The sequence below is a fragment of the Xyrauchen texanus genome, chromosome 38 (assembly GCF_025860055.1).
Source record: "Xyrauchen texanus isolate HMW12.3.18 chromosome 38, RBS_HiC_50CHRs, whole genome shotgun sequence".
Lineage (NCBI taxonomy): Eukaryota > Metazoa > Chordata > Actinopteri > Cypriniformes > Catostomidae > Xyrauchen > Xyrauchen texanus.
The window spans coordinates 21,127,244-21,146,672 of NC_068313.1; the positions used below are offsets into that span (position 1 = coordinate 21,127,244).

Genomic DNA, 19,429 nt, shown 5'->3' on the forward strand with positions numbered 1-19,429 from the left:
GAAAAGAAATAAACAGACCGTATGACCCATTTAGTGCAGATAGCTCCCAGAGGACCGAGAGGCTGCTGTGGGAACTCAATACATTTGAAATGGGGCAGTAATTATCATTAAAGAGCTCTTTACACACAGACACACAGTTAAAAATTAAAGTTGCTTACTGTAGTTATACATGACCAAATAAATAACATTGTGTAGATTAGCATGTCCATCATTTCAATCTGACAACTGTGGGAAGAATGAATGTACATTTACATGACCTGATTAAAAAAGTTGCTTAATCACAAAACAGAGCGTGGTATATTATTAAAGCAAAACAGTTGTATTATTCCAGACAGTTTTTATCCCATCATGACCAAAGCATATCTTTAAATAACAATCTATTTTAATATATTATTTCCTCTTCATCCACGTCAGTGTGTATTTGAATTCGGAAGAAAGTGTTTTGAGCAAAAAGGAAGACTCCTCTCAGTGAGTGACTGAATGTCCCATTCTAAAGGAAGTACATTTTGTTTTTGAGGTCTCTTGAATAGACATCTCGTTCCTACTGCAGTGCCTGGCTCAGATCAGTCTTCCCAGGAAAAAGCACTGGGTGGAATTCCTCAAAGAGGGCAGGAAATAGGGTGGAGGGACCAAAGAGAAGGTTGTAGTTATGACCACACGGGAATCGCAAACATGACACGTAGTATGACTAAATCTCCTAAAAAAGTCCTTGGGGTGGGGGTTACATTTAAAGTTAAACTATGAAATAGGCTCACTGTAAAACATTTTCATTGTTGGTTTTCCCTGATGTTTTGTTTTCCACATCAATTTAACTGTGAGTCAGTATTAGTTGTGAACCGGATTGTAGAAACCTTCACTTTTAATGTATGTAACTTAAAGTCCTATACATTTAATTATATTAAAAAATACTTTCATATAAAAATGTACAACAATATTAAACTACATTTCAATTAATTTAAATAAAAATGCAATTACTTATTTAGGAATGTTCCAGGTTCAATGCAAGTTAATTTGTGGCATAAAGTTGATTATCACAAAGATTATTTTGATCTTTCGCCTGTCCCAAACAAATCACTATTACAGTAAGTCACTTACACGGAAGTGAAAGAATACACATTATTTAAGAATACCTACAAGACGTAAATATAATATGTGTAAAAGGAATATTTCAGGTTCAATACAAGTTAAGCTCAATCTTCAGCATTTACATTTACATTTATGCATTTGGCAGACACTTTTATCCAAAGCCACTTACAGTGAACTTATTACAGGGACAATCCCCACGGAGCAACCTGGAGTTAAGTGTCTTGCTTGAGGACACAATGGTGGTGGCTGTGGGGATCGAACCAGCGACCTTCTGATTACCAGTTATGTGCTTTAGTCCACTTCGCCGCCACCACCACTATTTGAGGCATAATATATCTTAACACAAAAATGTATTATGACGACCTTTAAAAAAAAAGCAAAAATCTTGGTTACAGTGAGGCACTTACAATGGAAGTGAATGAAGGCCATTTTTTAAGTTAAAATACAATACTCACATTTTCAAAAGTTTAGCCACAAGACAAAAACAATATGCATGTTAACATTTTAGTGTTGTAAAATCACTTACTAACCTTTTCTGTATAAAGTTATAGCCAATTTTACAACTTCATTGCCATGACGATGTAATGTCATCAAACCCTAAACCACTGTAAAAAGTACAATTAAAACAAATTTACAGCTCAAATAATACATGATTAACAGAAGAATAAATGCAAGTGCTTTTTTAAATTATAAGCTTCAAATTTCTGCCTTAAATTGGCCCAATTCACTTCCATAGTAAGTAGCTCACTGTGCTTTTTGCTTTTTTTTAAAGCAGAGGGATGATTTGAAACTATTTTCTGTGCCACTCAACATTAAGCCAGAAATGCTTTCAATTGAGCTTAACTTGTTTTAAACCCAGATTATTCCTTTAAATGATTGTATTGTTATAAAATCACTTAATAACCTTATCTAACTTCATTGTCATGACAACGTAAGGCTGGTTAAACCCTGTAATCTGGTAAACACAGTAACACCGTTAAATCCTTGATTTTATTACACTAAAAATCATGTTAATATGTATATTTACATCTTGTAGCTATAACATTGAAACTGTGTATTTTAATGTTATGAACTGACCCATTCACTTCAATTGTAAATGCCATAACCTTGATTTTTGCTCTTTAATCATTTTTATATTTTTTTATGTGCCAATCAATATTTACGCCACAGATATTGTCAATTGAGCTTACCTTGTATTGAACCTGGAACAATCCTTAAATATCATAAGATGTCTAAAGCAATAATTGATTAAAAAAAAAAGGTTGTTAAGGTAAAAAGCATCTGTGGACAAGAGTTTCTTTGAATATTTGGTGCCCTATTTTAGATCTCATACGGAGTTAAAACCACATTGTTGCTTACACTGTTAAAGAAATCAAGGCATCATTGCATGACCTATATCAGCTGCAATAACATCAGGGATACTAATATATATATATATATATATATATATATATATATATATATATATACAGCCTTCTCTCAATTTAATTCTTGCATTTAAGAGAATTAGAAGTAATAATATTTAACAATGAAGCATTGTTGTAAAGTTTCCATAAGTGTTAATGGGACAAGCCTGTGACATGCAGCTGTAGAGTATAGCTTTGAACGCAGTTTAAAACAAACGCATTGGGCAAACTTTTTAGCAAATTTAGCCTTCATTTAATCAAAGCCAGTTTCCCCTGCCAAAGAGCAACACAGTTGCCACTCCAGTCATAAAAAAAACAGCAGGGTGTGGTAGTACGCTGTATAGAAACATACCACAGACTAAATGTAAAACAGTCAAATAAGATCTTTTTCTGTGGTTTCACATTTAAGGGTAGTTCAACATAATGGCAAATGACAACACAGTTTTGTTATGACAAACAAAAGTACGCTATTTCAACACTACTGAATTTCTTAGGTGGCAGTAGGGATAAACTTCAGTGTTGGAAAAAAAATGAAGATATGTTTATGTAACCTACATTGCACCTATCAACATTTATTTAAATACATCCAAAATAAAAATATTAAAAGTTTCTCTGTGATTTTAATGAATATGTGAAACTTTTGTTCTTTTATTAATGGAGTTAAGTTAGGAGTGTCCAAGACCTAGAATCTAAAGGAAATGACTCACATCATGTTCAAAACAGACAGACAGGAGACAAATATCATAATACAACAGTCACTGATTCACCCTTTGAGTCCCCGCTCGTTTTCAATCTGGTATTGCCTTTATTAAATACTTCACAACTCCACCTACAATAAATGGTTACAAAATGTTACCTTTTGTCAAATATGGACACTTTTCAATATACAAAGCCGTAATTTTGCAGAGGCAACCCAAAGAAACAAAAAAACAATATTTCTGAGCAGTCCGTGTGACATACCACCTGTTTCAGGGAAAGAGTGAATGAGCTAGATTCTTCCTGTGAGAGAACTAAAGAATGACATGATATATTTTCCATCAGCACAAGCCAAGTTCATTTACAAACTAGATGGGAATTATATGCACTATACACTAATGTATGTATATATAGATATATATATATTTATATTTACATTCATAAAATGGCTCAATTTGAGAGCCACATGTCAAAGAAAAAGAACAGACCGCTTAAGTATAAAAAAAATAAATTAAAATGATCTCATATGTAACACAAACACTAACAATGAGGGGTCTCAGATGAAAATTTTGTTAAAGGGATAGTTCACCCAAAAATGAAAATTCTCTCATGTTTTACTCACCCTCATGCAATCCCAGATGTGTGAGGTTTTTTTTTTTGCAGAATCAAAAGAAGATTTTTAGGACAATATTTCAGCTCTGTAGCTCCTCACAATGCAAGTCAATGGGTGCCAACATTTTGAAGTACATAAAGTAATGCACATGACTCCAGTGGTTAAGTCCATGTGTTTAGACATGATATGATAGATGTGGATGAGAAAGAGATCAATATTAAAGTAATTTTTATGATAAATTCTCCTCCATGCCCAGTAAGAGGTGATATGCATGAAGAATGTGAATTGTCAAAAACTGGAGGAGAATATGAAAGAGATGAGATTGACTAGGCAGGGAGGAGAAATTATAGTAAAACAGTGTATAAATATGGATCTGTTTTTCACCCACCCCATTACATCGCTTCTGAAGATATGGATTTAACCACCAGAGTCATCTGGATTACTTTTATGTTGCTCTTAAGTGGATTTTGAAGCTTCAAAAATGTGGCACCCATTCACAAGCATTGCATGGTCCTACAGAGCTGAGAAATTCTTCTAAAAAAATGTGTGTTCAGCAGATGCAAGTCATACACATCTGGTATGGCATGAGAGTGAGTAAATTATGAAAGAATGTTTTGGGTGAACTATCCCTTTAAGTGGAGCGGTATACAAACTAAACATATTTGAAACATTAGAAATACAAGGACATCCAAACAGACATGAAAGAGTTAACTAGACTAAACAGATAGAGGTAACTGGAGATCAAATTTCTTAAAAGGATCTTAATCACTTGTGAGGAACAAATGAAAAGTGATGGTGAGCAACTACGTGACTTAAGGCCAAAGTATACTTCGGTTGATTGAGTGTCACTATGTGTGGCGCAAAGGGCACATGATGTAAATGTCATATTTCACACAGTCCTTCTGGATTGTTTGTGTCTGCACACGTGCCTGTGTTCAACTTCACTGAAGAGTACCACGATGCAGTCACAGAGTCTATTTGTCGAAGCATCCTTATGGGCTCATGGTCAAAGAAGTATAATTCGAAAGGATAGAATTCGCAACCATACACAAGATTTAGCACATGGAAAAACAAAGTATACCCTAGCATTTAGTTCAGTTCCACTGCAGGACGCAGAGGGAGAGGCAGTGAAAGAATATTCCCCGCTGCCATGCTGATCAGATGGAGTAAGGTTAAAGTCACCTGTCAATCACACTGGCCACTTATGGTTAAATTCAAGATGGATAATGGGGTGGGATTAATGGGTCATAATCCAAAAAAAACTGTTTGGTATAGACTGATGAAAATGTGTCTTTCACAACGCCAAAACGTACGTATGCAAGTGTGTCTTGATGTATGTATTCATAGAGGTCCTAAAAATGAACATTTATTTAAAAATCTCTCATCTGGTTTTAAAATAGACATTTAGTTTTCATCTCCCCTTATCATTAGTACAGACATAAACTCTTCCAATCCCAACTGTCCAAATAGAAATCTATATGGAAATACTGTGGTGTGGTATGTGACCTGGCAGGGATGAGTCTCTTTGAATGTCAAGTATATGTGAGACCGCACACTACAGTCCTAAAGCAGTTCACAACGACACAGCAACAGAGCAGAGTTCACTGGCAAAATGGTGAGGCCGTGGGGTCAAAGCCTTTGAAAACGTCTTTTAGAGATGCATTGTCCTGTTCAGCTGCGTCAGGCTGGGCGGGGCTATTGCCACCAAACGGGCTCCCAGTGCCGCTGGGTTTGCTGGCCTGCTTTACCACAGTGAACAATGTGGACACGGGCAGGTTGTGGACCCCAGCTGGCTGTTCTGAAGTGCCAGCAGGGCCTTGACCAGCTGTGGATGGACCACCTGAAGCAGGTGCCCCAGCTACAGACCCTGAATTGGGTGAGGGCGAAGGTTTGGGTCGAGGGCGGTTGTAGCTGTTGTAGCGGTCGGTAGTCTGCTCCGTTGTGTTCTTCTCGGGTTCGGGCTGGTCCAGTGCTGACTTCCGTATAAATAGTGGCTCTTTAGACTTGGGTTTAGCTGAAGCTGCTGTACTTTCACTTGACTTGGGCTCAGGGGGAGGACTAGTGTTTCTAGTGGTCCCCAAGCTCTCTGCCTTGTCTGAGCCCTGATTTCGTGGGTCATACAGACTAATGCCACTCAATACACTGCTGCCGCTGCCACTACCTACATTCCCACTTCCAACAACTCGAACCGACCCTCCTGCTGACAGCAGCCTAGGGTCATATGGTGCGATAGTGGGGGTGGAGGATGGAGATGAGGCGGCAACAGGGGGCGAGACTTGAGGGGCAGGTGGCTCTGAGGTGGACTTAAGGGCAGATTTCTGGGGCTGGAGCCTGGGGTCAGCAGGGGCTTTTCGGGCCATACGGGGGTCAACAGGCTTCTCAGCAGAGATGGACGGAGGTGAGGAGATTCCCGTAGAAGCACTTTGTGCAGGGCTGGATGAAGTGGCGTTGACAGTTTTGAGGATGCGGGAGAGCAGCTCGAAGTCTGGGAGGGAAGAGGAGGCCTGATTAGACTGCTCAGGAGGAAGAGAAGGTGGAGGCAGCATAGAGGGCAGGGTTGAGTGGTGCTGGGGCGGTGTGCGAGACAGCCGGTTGTTTATGGCTGTTACTGGAGGGATACCAGGAGGCAGTGGGAGCAAGTCCTGTTTGGGAATGGGGATAGGGATGAGGTCTTCAGGACTCCACAGTACAGCCTTGGAGAAAGAAGGCTTGTTTAGGACTACATCCTTTTTGATGTGGCTGAACTGCTGTAGTTGGGAGCGGGGATCACGCAAAGCCATGCCCATTAAAGGGTCCAGAGGGATGGGCACGGGCTTGTCCCTCAGCATCCTCTCACCCTCCTCTTCCTCATTGCTGGCCGGGGCAGTCAGCGGCGGGGGTTTGTACACAAGCGGGGGCTCAGGTTTAGGGGGATGTGTGGCTGCATGCCGCCCAAAACGAGGATCTGAAGGAGTGGAAGGAGATAGGGATGAAGAACTGGCCTCAGATGCCTGAGAAGAGTCTGTGTTTCGGGAGAGACGAGGGTCTCGTGCAAGCCTGGGGTCTGCTGGTCGGCTGGGTGCCTGTGCAGTCTGAGACTTTTGCAGACGAGGGTCACTAGAAGCTGCGTCTGGCTTGGGGGGGCCTTGAGTTTTGGTTTGCTGTCGTAAAGTTTTGAGAATGGAAGTGACACTGCCACCACCATCCTCATCTTCACTGGAATACCAGTTTGCTGAATCTCCTATAAATGAAAATAAATGTAAGAGACAATGAACAATGAACACATTCATAACTATATCTAAAATTTCCCTTTTCTGGTAGTAAAATTATTTTTTTCAAAACAACAGCCTTAGTTACACTCAGTGCTAAGAAAGCACCATCTAGTGGAAAGAAAAGATATTTGTGAGGTAAGATTGCACAATCCCATGCCAGAGGATGTTTACAGTATTATGAGGTCTTGAGCAGTGTCAAGCTCTGAGAAGAGTCCTTTCCTTCCCAGAAATAGCCTTGGAAACATATACATTTTTAAGTCAGCCCTTTAAATATCTCAGCTATTAGTATTTAAAACTTTTATATAAATCAAACTAAGCTTTCCTTGTATATACAGTATCTCAGCTATTAGTATTTAAAACTTTTATATAAATCAAACTAAGCTTTCCTTGTAGAGAACTTCAATAAAAAGGGCACATTCCTCTATAAAGGTTATGCATATTGTTGCCACAAAAATTCTATAGGTTATGACAGGGGTTCCCAATTTCTTTTCTTTTTTTTTTACTCCTGATGGTTTAAGTATTGTTAACCTTTGTATATATATGAGTTTTACAACATCATTGCATGTTAATCTTAATGTTGTTTCCATCATTAACTGTCAATGAATGTAATTTTTTTAACCATTATATATATATATATATATCTATATATATATATATATACACAGTATCTCACAAAAGTGAGTACACCCCTCACATTTTTGTAAATATTTGATTCTATCTTTTCATGTGACAACACTGAAGAAATGACACTTTGCTACAATGTAAAGTAGTGGGTGTACAGCTTGTATAACAGTGTACATTTCAAAATAACTCAACACAGAGCCATTAATGTCTAAACCGCTGACAACAAAAGTGAGTACAAGTGAAAATGTCCAAATTGGGCCCAATTAGCCATTTTCCCTCCCCGATGTCATGTGAATCGTTAGTGTTACAAGGTCTCAGGTGTGAATTGGGAGCAGGTGTGTTCAATTTGGTGTCGTCTCTCTCACACTCATTCATACTGGTCACTGGAAGTTCAACATGGCACCTCATGGCAAAGAACTATCTGAGGTCCAAAAAAAAAGAATTGTTTCTCTACATAAAGATGGCCAAGACCTTGACACTGAGCTGCAGCACGGTGGCCAAGACCATACAGCGGTTTAACAGGACAGGTTCCACTCAGAACAGGCCTCGCCATGGTCGATCAAAGAAGTTGAGTGCACGTGCTCAGCGTCATATCCAGAGGATGTCTTTGGGAAATAGACGTATGAGTGCTGCCAGCATTGCAGCAGAAGTTGAAGGGGTGGTGGGTCAGCCTGTCAGTGCTCAGACCATATGCCGCATACTGCATCAAATTGGTCTGAATGACTGTCATCCCACAAGGAAGCCTCTTCTAAAGATGATGCACAAGAAAGCCTGCAAACAGTTTGATGAAGACAAGCAGACTAAGGACATGGATTACTGGAACCATGTCAGGTGGTCTGATGAGACCAAGATAAACTTATTTGGTTCAGATGGTGTCAAGTTTGTGTGGCGGAAACCAGGTGAGGAGTACAAAGACAAGAGTGTCTTGCCTACAGTCAAGCATGGTGGTGGGAGTGTCATGGTCTGGGGCTGCATGAGTGCTGCCGGCACTGGGGAGCTACAGTTCATTGAGGGAACCATGAATGCCAACATGTACTGTGACATACTGAAGCAGAGCATGATCCTCTCCTTTTGGAGACTGGGCCACAGGGCAGAATTCCAGCATGATAACGACCCCAAACACACCTCCAAGACTACCACTGCCTTGCTAAAGATGCTGAGGTTGAAGGTGATGGACTGGCCAAGCATGTCTCCAGACCTAAACCCTATTGAGCATCTGTGGGGCATCCTCAAATGGAAGGTGGAGGAGCACAAGGTCTCTAACATCCACCAGCTCTGTGATGTCGTCATGGAGGAGTGGAAGAGGACTCCAGTGGCAACCTGTGAAGCTCTGGTGAACTCCATGCCCAAGAGGGTTAAAGCAGTGCTGGAAAATAATGGTGGCCACACAAAATCTTTACACTTTGGACATTTTCACTTAGGGGTGTACCCACTTTTGTTGCCAGCGGTTTAGACATTAATGGCTGTGTCTTGAGTTATTTTGAGGGGACAGCAAATTTACACTGTTATACAAGCTGTACACTCACTATTTTACATTGTAGCAAAGTGTAATTTCTTCAGTGTTGTCACATGAAAAGATGTAATCAAATATTTACAAACATGTGAGGGGTGTCCTCACTTTTGTGAGATACTGTGTGTATATATGTATATGTATATGTATATGTATATGTATATATGTATATGTATATGTATATATGTATATATGTATATGTATATATATATTATATTATATTTTAATCGAATTAATTACATGGTGTCCCGATTAATTAATCGCATTTAATTGCATATACAAATATTTGTTGAGAAAGCCCTCATATAACAATAATTCAATATAGGATGAAATAATTATACATAGTTATCTTTAAATATATTATATATATATATATATATATATATATATATATATATATATATATATATATATATACATACATACACACACACACACACACACACACACACACACACACACATACATTTAATAAAAAATATTCAGATAATTAAAATGCATTACATTCTTGTGGCAGAAGAGTTAATCATTGATAAGACAATACAAAAAGCAGCTTTTGAATAAAATGCATACAGTTCACAGCAAGTGAATTTTTCAATCAGTTCGAGATTTATTATGAGGGCTTGTTTAAGAGCCCGTCAATCTACACCTGCGTCAGACATGCTTGTGTAGCATCTCGGGTGTGTTACGTCATAAACATACATTTTTAGGTCACTGTATCAAGATAAATATAGTTTAATACAGAACACATCTTGAGATCTCTTAGTTCGGATTTGCGCTCCATCAAGTTTTTTGAACACAAGAACGTAACGCATGTTTGTGTTGTGTCTGCTGAAGGGTTGTTTTGTTCACTGTATAAACTGCATGTTGCCCATAAAGCTGAAGTTTCACTTACTGCCCTCTGGAGTAAACAGGTGGTACTACAAGCTTGCATTTCTCAGGAATCTTCCTTATTACGGTCCGGGGGGAGTGCGATTAATTGCGTTATTTTTTTAGAAAATGAATCGCACTGAATTAACGTGTTAAATCAACATCCCTAATATATATATATAAATATATTTTCTTAATTCAGCATTGCAATTTCTAATCATAAACAGAACCATTTGGGAAACCCTGCATTATAATATTGTAGTAAATGCTCCCAGTGCAGGTAACAAAGCAGTTCAATAGTACCTTCATTCTCCCTCTCAGTTCCTCCTCCTTCAGCCTGTCTCCTGGCTCTCTCCTCATCATCCTGCTGTTTCTGCTGGAGTCTCATAAACAGAACACGCTGTGCTGGGGGCAGGAAATCTGGCACAACAATCCCAGACTGATTAGACTGGCCTACATTAGCTGGCCCCTCTACACTACCAGAGTTCTGGTTCCCAGATGACTGATTAATGAAGTTCCCACAAACAACTCCTTGAAAGTTGTCACCTGAACCAGGAGGAAAGAAATGGGCTGAATACTAATCACAGGTTTCAGAAATAGAACAGACTATGGGGACAAAACACAGCAGAGTGATGTTGAAGTAGCTCAAATTGATATGCTTTGGGTTTGATGCATGTAATGATATGTAATAAAATGTATGCCTACATCGTAAACCTACTCTCTCTTTAAATAACCGTGTCAACCAAATTTATAAATGTATATGTAAATGCAGAGTGAAGCACAGTTACAAAACTGAAGTTACAATACAACATGAAGTATGTAACAGAATCTAGCTAAAAATTTGAACTCACCATCTCTTCCACCTCCATCTATTGCCATGACTTGTTGTTGCTGGTAGAAGTTTTCATAAAAGTTGGTACCAGAAGATCCACCCCCTGGAGACATCATTCCCTGGTTTGGTGGTCCTTCTCCCTGTCCATAGTTCATTGGCGGTCCTGCCATTGGTGGAGGGCCCTGATTCATGGTGGATGGACCCATAGGAGGCATATCATGATGACCGCCTGGACCCATGTGTCCTGGTGGTGGTGGTGCACCAGGGAAGCGGGGTGGAGGCATACCTGGTGGACCTGTAGGCGGGCCCTGAGGCCCTGCAGCACCTGCAACAGCAGTACCAGGACCTGGTCCTCTGTAAAGAGTACATATTTATTAGTGTTGTCTGTATGTGCTAGTTTTTGAGAGTTAGTTCCACCAAATTTAAAATCCTGTACTCACACTAATATGGTTTCAAACCCATGTTTTTTTTCTTCTGTGGAACTCAAAAGGATATGTTATCAAGCCTCAGTCCCCCATCACTTTCATTGCACTTTTTATTCCATACAATGAAAGTGACTGGGGCTAACATACATCACCCTTTGTGTTCCATATAAGAAAGAATGCCATACACATTTGGAACAGCAAAAGTGAATTATGACAGAATTTTAAATGTTTTGTTTACTATCCCATTAAAGCAATATGACTTGCCAGAAAGAATAATAAAGCTAACCTGACACCCAGCTTTTGTGCCAGCTGTCCAGTGGGCTTCACTACAATCTCAAACAAAGAGGGGATCTTCTTCCCAGCATTTCCTCCACAAGAAGGTGGTGGACCCATTGGTGGTGGAGGACCGTTGAGGTTTGGTGGCCCTTGGAAGGCATTTCCATCTAGGCAGGGGGGAGGAGGACCTGGGCAGTGCCCAACTCCAGGACCAAGAACAGAGCCCAACTCCGGTGGTCCACTGGACGGCATATTACCATGTGTGGGTCCAGGCATCCCAAAGTCCATGGGTGTGGAGGGATCGCCTTGGTTAGCTCTGGGAGGAGTTGGGAGAAGACCAACACCAGGAGGTGGTTTTGGTAGAGGGTTGATGCCTTGTTTTTTCAGTTCCTCCACCTCTTTCTCATCCTCTGCACCAGCTTCTGCATCCTCCGCCAACATCTTCATTAAAAAAAGAAAAAGAAGTGGTGTTACTCAGAGTGGAAACCAACAATGACATGAAGCTGCAACTACATTTAAAAAGCTGTGATGTCACCTTATCCAGGAGCTCTTGAGTATCTTCTGTTAGGGAGTCATGGGAGAACATGCACTCCTCACCATTCACACAGTTCCCTGTGGTGTGAAATAGCTTGCAAGGGAAATCACGTGCAGTTGAGTCAAGGAATTATTTAGACACATGAATACTCTTACTCCTTTAAGACTTCCACCTGTTCCATTGAAGAGCACTTGAATTAGACAAGGCATGACAATATCAGCAAGCAAGATGACCGAAAGGATATCATGCATGTAAGGACAATTTTCCGCTCGTGCACAGAAGCCAGTGATGTAGAACTTGCAGAGTTCTTTCTTCTTAGGCAGCTCAATGTCATGACTGAAGTTACAGTGGTCACCCTAATAATCAATTGAGAGCAATTAGTACAGAGAATGCTCCTTTTGATATCAAATAAGGCAAAGAAAATGATGTAAAATCACATAAGACAGACAATTTAAAATAAGCCTGCTGTTCTAATTAAACACATAAATTGTGAATTCCAAAGCTGAATGACTGTGCTTACCCATGTACAGCGGCCCTCAATATAGTATTTACAGATGGCTTTGCCCTTTTTGTCTGGCACATGTTTCTCTGGCTCGTTCCTCCTCTGGCCTCCAGTTCCATCCTAAAACAGTCAGAGAACCAAAAATTTCCAATTAAATATAATGTTCAGCTGATTGATTAATTCTGTGCTGGGTGGATGATCTGGTAAACTGTTTTACCCCCATGTCCATTTCTCCACTGTTGTCTTCATCAGGACACTGGTCTCCTCCACGGCCCCTCCCTCTATTTCTCCCTCTACCACGGTTCATACCTCGACCTCCTTTGCCCCTCCCACGTCCTCTTCCACCTTTTCCACCTGAATAACATTAAAAAAAAGTTAACTTAGATTACAAACATTCAAATATTTGTCAAACATGGCACTCAAGATTCAGGAATCCTATGGTTAAGTAGAACTCACCACGCCCTCTGTCCTTTGATTTCCTGTACTGGTTCAGTTCTTTTGAGTAGTCATCATAGTCTTCATCTCCCATGTTTTCATAGTCATCATCTCCATACTGTAAAAAAACGTGCATGTTTAAGTGTAAGTCAAGGACAAATCAATTATGAGTAGTTTGTGTGAAAAGTGACCGTAATAATGACAGGAAAAGGGTATGCTTACTAAGTTCATTGGTATTTGTAAATTACCCACCTCCATGTCTTCTCCAAACATGCCATCCCCATCATCATTGTCTCCTCCCAGTTTACCCCGTCCCCGTCCTCTACTTCCTCCTCTCCCACCACGTCCCCTCATTCCTCCTCTGCCACGGCCTCGCTGGTTCTTCATGCGGTTTTTACCACCTGAGTAATAGAAACGAGAGTCAGCAGAGATATCTGTAATGACACTGACTCTGACACTCCGGTGTTAACAATTCTTAAAGGCAGAGAGTGAAGGAAGCAGACAGTGAACATTTCAGATGACTTGGGACACTTTAAGTATTTGCAAATATATAGCACTGCTTGTGATGTGCATCATATAAATCAGCCAAGATCATTCAAGCTGTCATCAAAACTACTCTGCTCATATTATTAAATTTGCATTGAAATAAACAGCTACCTCTACCACGTGGACCACCTCCACCCTCTTTGGCCTTGCGGTACTGGTTCAGTTCCTTGGCGAAGTCAACATAGTCCTCATCACCCATCTCCTCATCTACTTCACCTTCATAGTTATCCTCATCATAGTCATCATAGCCGCCATAGCCTTGTTTGTCCATCTTCATATAGCTGCCTTTCTTTGGCATGGGGCCTCCATGACCAGAGGGAGCAGGAGGGTAACCTCCTTGAGACTACAAAATATAGGCTGCAATTAAAATCTGATCTGATTGGCTGGCTGGCAAGTTTAGGCATTTGTTGTAGTGTTACTTTAAAGCGGAAGTGTGCCATTTCTGCAGCACCAAACAGAATTGCAAAAATAAAAATTATTTTGAAAACATCTTTCTGAATACGCCTCCAGTCTGCAGTGAACCCAGCCACCAATTCACGCCATTGGTCGAGTCAATGTTGGTGTGTTTCATGAGATGTGTCACTCAAAACAAACAGAAGAATTTTCATAGTGCCACAGAAAATTAACCTATAAATGGCTGACGTATTGTTCTCTCTGCATATTAAGCTGGGAAACGAGAAAGCATTTCAGCACTGAAAAAGTAACAAGCTTCATCTTAAAATAAAAGCTGCACTTTGATCGAAACTTCAAAATGTTTTACTTACAGTGGGAGGATATTGAGGACTGTATTCCCTGTACTTCCTCTTTTCACTGGGACTGTAATCTGACTCGCCACTGTAGTCTGAGTGGTCATCGCTGGAGGACGCATGTCGCTGCATTACACAAAATACATTTGAGAAAGTGATATTAAAAGTAAAAGTATATACGTCTTTGTATCTATGCTATGTAATGTTTTTACATAATGAATACATATGCATAAACAATGACCTTGTGCTTTGATTTGTGCTTTTTCTTGGCCCTCCTTTTCTCTTTTTCTCGCTCTCTCTCCCTCTTTCTCTTCCTCTTGCGCCGATGCGACTTTTCATCATCTGATTCACTTGCATGGCGCTCCTTGCTTCGGCGAGGCTTATCCTGGTGCTCATGTCCCTCACCTCTGGGCACCTCTGCCTCTCCACCATCATCCTCCAGCTCACCTTCCTCCAGTTCCCCATCTTCTTGCCTGTTTGACAATTACCATTCAAACACTCTTATTAACTCTTGGTTTATTAAAATAGATTACTTGCACAGAGGTCATTTCTAGATAAGTTGGAAGTTGCAACTGTGCTAAAACAAAGTAATAATGGGTAATTAATACAAAGTGAGACCAGCCCAACCACACCATGTAGTCAAATAATGTGCAGAACACTCTATAAGTTGTTACAGAAGTGGGCCTACATTCTTAATTCAGAAATGGCTGACAGCACTATTAATCCAGTATACAAATGTCATGGCGTCATAGACAACCAATCATATTTACTTGGCTTAACAGTATCTTCTCTTCTAACATTCAGCCTATAGTATAGACAAACTGTTAGGGTAGAACTGAGCAGAAAGAGAGATCTACAGACTCAATGATGAAATACTGTAATTTTATCACTTTAAGCACCAAACTAGGGGTGTGAAATGTTCACTACTCACTTGGGCTTTGATGAAAACAATTAAACAATGTGATTATACAGCCACCCTGTTGTAAGCAGATCTAATTATACAATGTTGATGAGGACATAATACACTGGACATAATTATTTAGGTGACTTCAAACATTTTGAAACTCACCTCTAGAAATAAGAAGTTGCCATTTAACACAGTGTAAGAGAATCACTGCTGCACTTTCACAAGGTGACAATACATTATTGCCCAATCCCTCAACTTTGACCTATAAAAACACAACACTGCAACTTCTGACATGTGCATGGGTGCAATCAAATGAACTAAACTGAGAGTGAGACACATTTCAAGCACTATAAGTAAACTAAAAATAATTAAATGTGCTTCTGACTCCGTAACTAGCACAAGGAAGGCTTCACTGGCACCAGTCAAACGCTATTCAACAGTCAATAGTGAAATTGTGCTGGGGAGCATGATTTGTATCAATAAAGATTAATCCAATGATGTAATCCATCCATTCCAAGGTGGTAAAACTAATTCTACTGAACTATAAATGTTACATTATAAGGGGGCATTTCTCAGGACTCTTTCAAAGTTTTGAGCCTTTTACCATTCAAAATATAAAGGTAAAAACTTTGTTTGAAATAGACTGTGTGAGCCAGATATTGCATTCTCTTGCTGCCTTATCAGAAATGAAAAAGCTAAGCTTGCTTGACATCTGCCCCCTCTAAACAGTTAATTATGCCTTTGAAGTATTAAAGAAAGAATAAAATCTTGAATTATCACTACGTGAGTTACAAACTCCCATTAAAAAAGGACTCTTCCTCTTCGCTGTTCTCTCTATAACCATTTATAACACACTGTGATAAAGAAATGCTTAATTTTCAGTATTACCTAACTGTGGGGGTCTCTCTTTTCTGTATCCAAAGGCTAGACATACAACTGACTTAAAGGTTTTCAACAGCAAATACTTTCAATTTGATGTCTTAGAGTTGTAGTCTTTCACACCTTTGAGTTACAGAACATACTGAAAACCCAAAACAAGGTAGTCCGACAAGGAACTGAAAAAATAATGGTTCTTTTGAGGGACACAAACTTTTATATGCAGAATTTTTTATAACACTTGTATTACTTATCTATGTGAGGATAAATGACAGCTAAGAAAAGCAACCTAGGCATTTTAACGCAATATCACTTAACAATTGCTAAGTCATGCAGTGTTGAATCATTCGACTACCACCTCTATCCTTAAACAAATCGTTACTAACAAAGTTTGTTCACTAGGAGTATCCTGAGCATTAAGTGACAAACTCATGCAATGATAACTCTTCACTCTCAATAGCTGTCAGGCCCAAATTCAAGCACATTAAAAGTATTAAGTATGGCCTTTAAAAAAATGTTTGCAATGTAAACAGTACATACTTAGGCCTACTGTGTAATACTATTTTCAACATTATGACTGTCTAATTGATTTTGAAGGGAGGTGAGAGGTATTTCATTTTGGGCCAAAAAGACACTAAACTTGCAGACAATGGTGGTATGTTTAAGCACCTTTGTGATTTGCTTCATGTTTTGGTAAGACCTTGAATGCTTCTGAGACATTGGATAAAGCACAGGTTCATGAGGGATGTATGTGAGAACAAAACTTGAACTGTCACTGAAGACAATCAGCAAAACTGCTAGTAAGCTCAAAACAAACGCTGCTGTGTGCTAAGAAACGGACTATTAATAACGTTATCTGGTTGAGCCATAACTTAATTACCCTAATTTCCACCCTACGTATTTTTTCCTGTCAACAACTGAACCTTACTAATAATGACACTACTTTCTACCTTGTAAAATCGGGTTTTACATTCGTTTTAAAATAGACTTCTGATAATTAAACACACTGTGTAATTTAACTATTAATAGTAACAAATCCCAGGATTTACTATACAGAAGTATGATTATATAATGTCTACAAAATGCTTTTGATTTTTACACAAAACTCGATAAGGCAAAAACACCAAAATAAATAAAAAGGCATGGCTGATAATTCAGTGACGTCTCCAATAAATACGAATGCGTAGCTAGCGGGTTCCTTCAGCACAAAGGCTAAGTGCTAAACAAATGACAAATTAAGATTCCTTACAATAAATAACACGCGATATGATTAATACCACGTCGTCGTACTGAACAATTTTAGTCAACGACAACTAAATACATTAATTGCGGGTTAATAAGCGGGCAAGTTGTAAACACGACTAGCTCGCAGCTAATCATTAGCTTCTGCATGGCGTGTTTGTGTTATATTTCAATGGCAGTCCACAGGCTAATGTTAGCACTGCTCGCTCTAGGCCTCGCAGGGAAAAGCTTTATATTCCTAACTGTGTCACCGAGGGAGGAATTTGACCTGTTCCGCTATTTTTTTTCAACATGTTACAGTACATACAGTTTGCGTCTGGAACGAAATCGTATATTTTTTTTAAATAATAACAAATAATGCTATTTACTCCTATTTTACTTTTGTCAGTTTTTTTCCTTTATCTGTGATGAAACGTATTACTGGACCAAAGTTTACGCGTAGTGGTGGTCACTTGGTCTTCGATCACTTGAAAAGATTCGAAAAGTGAACGAAAATGCAAATTTGTGTGTTTGTCCTGATTTCGGGTATGAGCTTCCAGATTGCGCTGTGTAACGTTTCAAGATGGCGTTTCGTTACCTCTGTACGTTTCCCAGAAAAGGCGACTTTAATCCCTTTGAGAAAAAAAAGCAAAATGCCCATGCTTTTTGTGTTTGTAAAAAGCAAAGGACAAATCAATAGTTGGATAGAAATATGATGATATTACTCGACCTTTCGTCAGTGAGAAGGCTGTTGTGTTCGTGGTTGGCTGTTGGGGAGTTTGGATGGACAGTCATGCTTTCCACAGCCATTTCCTCTAACGTAATACATTCAGTGCAAAAAATCAACTGTCTTATGCGTTACTTGACTTTGATCTACTTGTTGATTGGCTTTAGGAAGAGATTCAGTTCATAGTAGTCAATTCCCCACTAACAGTTTAAAAGAGAAACAGGTTGAAAACGTTCCTGAGGTTCTCCGTCCTACAGTTGCGATGTGAAATGAAACTCATTCTCTTAAAATGGCGACGCTTCTTCTCCGAGGAGAAAAGGCGGGGCTGTGCGAGATGACGTCAGTCATGGAAATGACTGATCGGGTCCCGAAAACAGAAACAACAACGCATCAAAAATGATGCTTTAGCACTGATGTGCAGTATTAGTAGTATTACTCGAGCTACTGCTTCTCAATTATGGTGTTTAAAGGCCAGGGATATAAACATGTGTGTCTCTATGACAGAAAGGAAAACATGTATGATTAAAAACGAAATTTGAGATGAATGAAGACATTCATATGAATATAAGAATATAACTCTATAGATCTAAAAAAAAATCAAAAATAAATGAATTAAAAAAGGTTAACATTTGTCCATGTTCATCTGTGAATGTGATATTTCAACAACAAAAATATATTTTTTACTATGTCAGAAATTTGGGGATTCAAATTGCTCTTGAAAAAAATAAATATTGTATTGTATTGACAGTGGGAGAAATATCATCAAATGTGAGTGACAGCAAGGTAAGCATATCCTCACACAATTTAGAAGTAAAATCCCATTGGAGAAAAAGTGTCAATAAAGGAAGAGCAGAAGCCACATATCCATCTCAAACTGAAAAGTTTTCTAGAAAAATCACCTGATAAATCCTAAATTGGATTGTGTTTTTAACCTGTGGAGCAACAGGGTATGTCAAATGAAAGATGTATCCCTTACTGAAACGTCAGCATCTCTAAAAGCATACCACTGAAAATCACTAACAATTAATAAAAAAAAGGTATCCCCTTTTCTCCCAATTTGGAATGCCCAATTCCCACTACTTAGTAGGTCCTCATGGTGGCACAGTTACTCACCTCAATATGGGTGGTGGAGGACAAGTCTCAGTTGCCTCCGCTTCTGATACCAACAATCCTCGCATTTTATCATGTGGCTCATTTGCACACCATGGAGACTCACAGCATGTGGAGGCTCATGCTACTCTCCGTGATCCACGCACAACTTACCATGTGCCCCATTGAGAGCAAAAACAACTAATCGTGACCACAAGGAGGTTACCCCATGTGACTCTACCCTCCCTAGCAACTT

The 19,429-nt window shown here is 39.4% G+C and overlaps 1 protein-coding gene across 2 annotated transcripts; it reads right to left on the minus strand.

Moving 5' to 3' along the window:
* Positions 1 to 3,274: 3,274 nt before the first annotated feature.
* LOC127632082 (zinc finger CCCH domain-containing protein 4-like) lies at positions 3,275 to 18,354 on the minus strand. 2 transcript variants are annotated; one of them, XM_052110559.1, is made up of 14 exons: positions 18,088 to 18,354; positions 14,595 to 14,826; positions 14,372 to 14,479; positions 13,719 to 13,950; positions 13,314 to 13,462; positions 13,083 to 13,179; positions 12,844 to 12,980; positions 12,645 to 12,746; positions 12,369 to 12,480; positions 12,125 to 12,234; positions 11,600 to 12,030; positions 10,908 to 11,242; positions 10,360 to 10,476; positions 3,275 to 7,021 (listed from the first exon to the last, which is right to left on the minus strand). In XM_052110559.1, the coding sequence occupies exons 1-14, from the start codon at positions 18,165 to 18,167 to the stop codon at positions 5,403 to 5,405; spliced, it is 3,861 nt and encodes a 1,286-aa protein (XP_051966519.1). In that variant the 5' UTR covers positions 18,168 to 18,354; the 3' UTR covers positions 3,275 to 5,402. The 2 variants fall into 2 exon arrangements, with proteins under 2 accessions (XP_051966519.1, XP_051966518.1); XM_052110558.1 differs by having other exon boundaries at positions 10,360 to 10,602.
* Between the last annotated feature and the right edge of the window lie 1,075 nt (positions 18,355 to 19,429).